General features: G+C 52.5%; 1 protein-coding gene across 3 annotated transcripts in view; it reads left to right on the top strand.

The window, feature by feature from the left end:
- Positions 1-2,063, top strand: part of LOC107094326 (inositol polyphosphate 5-phosphatase K-like) — a 21,486-nt gene that overhangs the window by 3,719 nt on the left and 15,704 nt on the right. For all 3 annotated transcript variants that reach the window (XM_015389875.1, XM_015389876.1, XM_015389874.1), the window contains exons 3-4: positions 1,211-1,315; positions 1,393-1,501. In XM_015389875.1, coding sequence (XP_015245361.1) covers positions 1,211-1,315; positions 1,393-1,501 — 214 coding nt within the window. The remainder of the gene's footprint in view (positions 1-1,210; positions 1,316-1,392; positions 1,502-2,063) is intronic.

The raw sequence follows: 2,063 nt of genomic DNA, 5'->3' as shown, positions 1-2,063 counted from the left end.
ACTTTGAATCAATCTGACTGGATGATCTGGTGAACTGGAAAGTGACCTGAGATGACATGATGTGAATTGGAGCTATAGAAATAAACTGAATAGATTGAATTTCATCTCCCTCTGCAGCCTCCTCCTCCTCCTCCTCCTCCTCCGTGTGATGGAGGGTCTGTCTATGGATATTGGGAGTGGTGGCCCAGTGGTTAGAGCTTTGTTTCTTAGTGGTTCTGAGTTCCAGCCCCACTCCCACAGACTGCCCCTCTGGGTCCCTGAGCCAGACCCTTACCCCCACCCTGCTCCCCGGGCGCCGCACCATGGCAGCCCTCTGCTGCCCAGGGGGAGGGGTTAAATGCAGAGTTCATTTCGTTGCTCTGTCAGTGTAATGACCATAAAGTTGAAGTCTCTCAGTCCGTCTGTCTGTCCTGTAATCCAGCGGTTGGGACAGACCCTGCAGCCCTCTGGGAGGTGGATTAGTTTCCCAACGGCGCTCAGCTGATGCGGATTTGGAGTGAAAACCCGCGGAGCCGCTGAGGCCGGAGCGGCGCGGCTCTCAGCTGCTCACAGGGAGGATTTCTGGTTTCTCAACTCCTTTAATAAGCTTATTGTTTGGACATTTTTCCATCAGATTAGAGGTGAAGGTTAGAGCGTAAAGAACGGAGCCGTTCTCTAATCGCCCGTCCAGCCAGAGAACATAAACCAGAGCGCGGCGTTCCTCCTTCCCTCTGCAAACGCTCTCTGCTCGCTCCTTCCTTTGCCTTTCGCTCCGTTTTCAATTTCTACTAGAATCATTCATCAAACCTCCTCGCTTCCCTGGATCTGCAGCCAGAATGGATGAGATCAGCCGGCTGCTGGGCGCCATGGGCCGCCCCCGCAGCGACACCCTCTCCTCTGATGCCACGCAGTCCACTGGCAGCAAACTGGCCCTGCGCCACCGCCTCAGCCAGCTGATGACCTGCCTGGACGACCTGGACCCCAAGTCTGAGCTGCATGAGAAAGTGGTGCGGACCCTGGACGGCGCCTTTCTGTCCTGCTCCAAGAGCGCCGGCAAGCCCAGGAAGAAGAGCTTCAGGTGGAGCGGGTGGAGCAGAGGACCGCCTGTCCCTCTACCCTGACCTGTCAATCAGTAGATTCTGTTCAGCCATTGGCAGAAACCTTTTCTCTGGTTGATTCCTATGTTCAGGATCAGAGTCTGAATCTTTTCTAATATTTTCTGATCCTGCAGACTTCACATGGTGACGTGGAACGTGGCGACTGCTGATCCTCCTGCTGACGTGGCCTCGCTCCTCCACCTGAACTCGCCAAAGACCGCAGACCTCTATGTCATCGGGTAGGAAGCAGCTTCTGCTCTGGTTCCACTTGAGTGAAGAAAGGATGAATGTAAATAAATGATCTGGATGTTCTCAGCCTGCAGGAAGTTTACTCCGGACCGCTGAGGTTTGTGTCAGACATGATCTTCGACGATCCGTGGAGTCAGCTGTTCATTTCTACGCTGGCGCCGCGGGGTTATGTGAAGGTAGGCGTCCCCCCCCTGCAGCATGTGACCCGTCGAGATGCACCGACCCACATCTGTTCCTCTCTGAATGCTGACCTGTGCAGAGCTCATCATCGCTGAGTGATCATAGAAATAGAAGAGAATAGATTTCTCTCCTGTGGATTGTAGTGGGAAAAAAGTATTCAGCTTTTCTCTCCAGGGTCGGGTTCGGTTGCTCCGCCCCCCCGCTGGCTCCCTGTTTCCACTACGTGCTGCACTGTAGTCGACCATAATCCCGGACGATTTTGAATTCCCCCTGGACATTTTTTAGGTCTGAAAAGTGGGACATGTCCAGGAAAAAGAGGACGTCTGGTCCCCCTACCATATCAATGATGTTTTAGTGAGTGAGTGCTTGTTGCTATGATGCGTCTTTGATCAGCAGCTTGGCTCGTTGTAAACCGACCAATCAGAGCACAGCTCATCTAAATATTCATGATCAAACCATAAAAGGAAGAAAAGCTGTGGTTTCATTCTAGGGCTTTTAACCAGGCTGCATTAGGGCTCATAGAACAGCTAATAGGACATTTCAGTCAGAATTCTGACT

The sequence above is a fragment of the Cyprinodon variegatus genome, unplaced genomic scaffold, assembly GCF_000732505.1.
Source record: "Cyprinodon variegatus isolate N-32 unplaced genomic scaffold, C_variegatus-1.0 Scaffold479, whole genome shotgun sequence".
Classification (NCBI taxonomy): domain Eukaryota; kingdom Metazoa; phylum Chordata; class Actinopteri; order Cyprinodontiformes; family Cyprinodontidae; genus Cyprinodon; species Cyprinodon variegatus.
The sequence above is the reverse complement of the archived record's forward strand: the minus strand, read 5'-3'. Positions and strand labels throughout refer to the sequence as shown.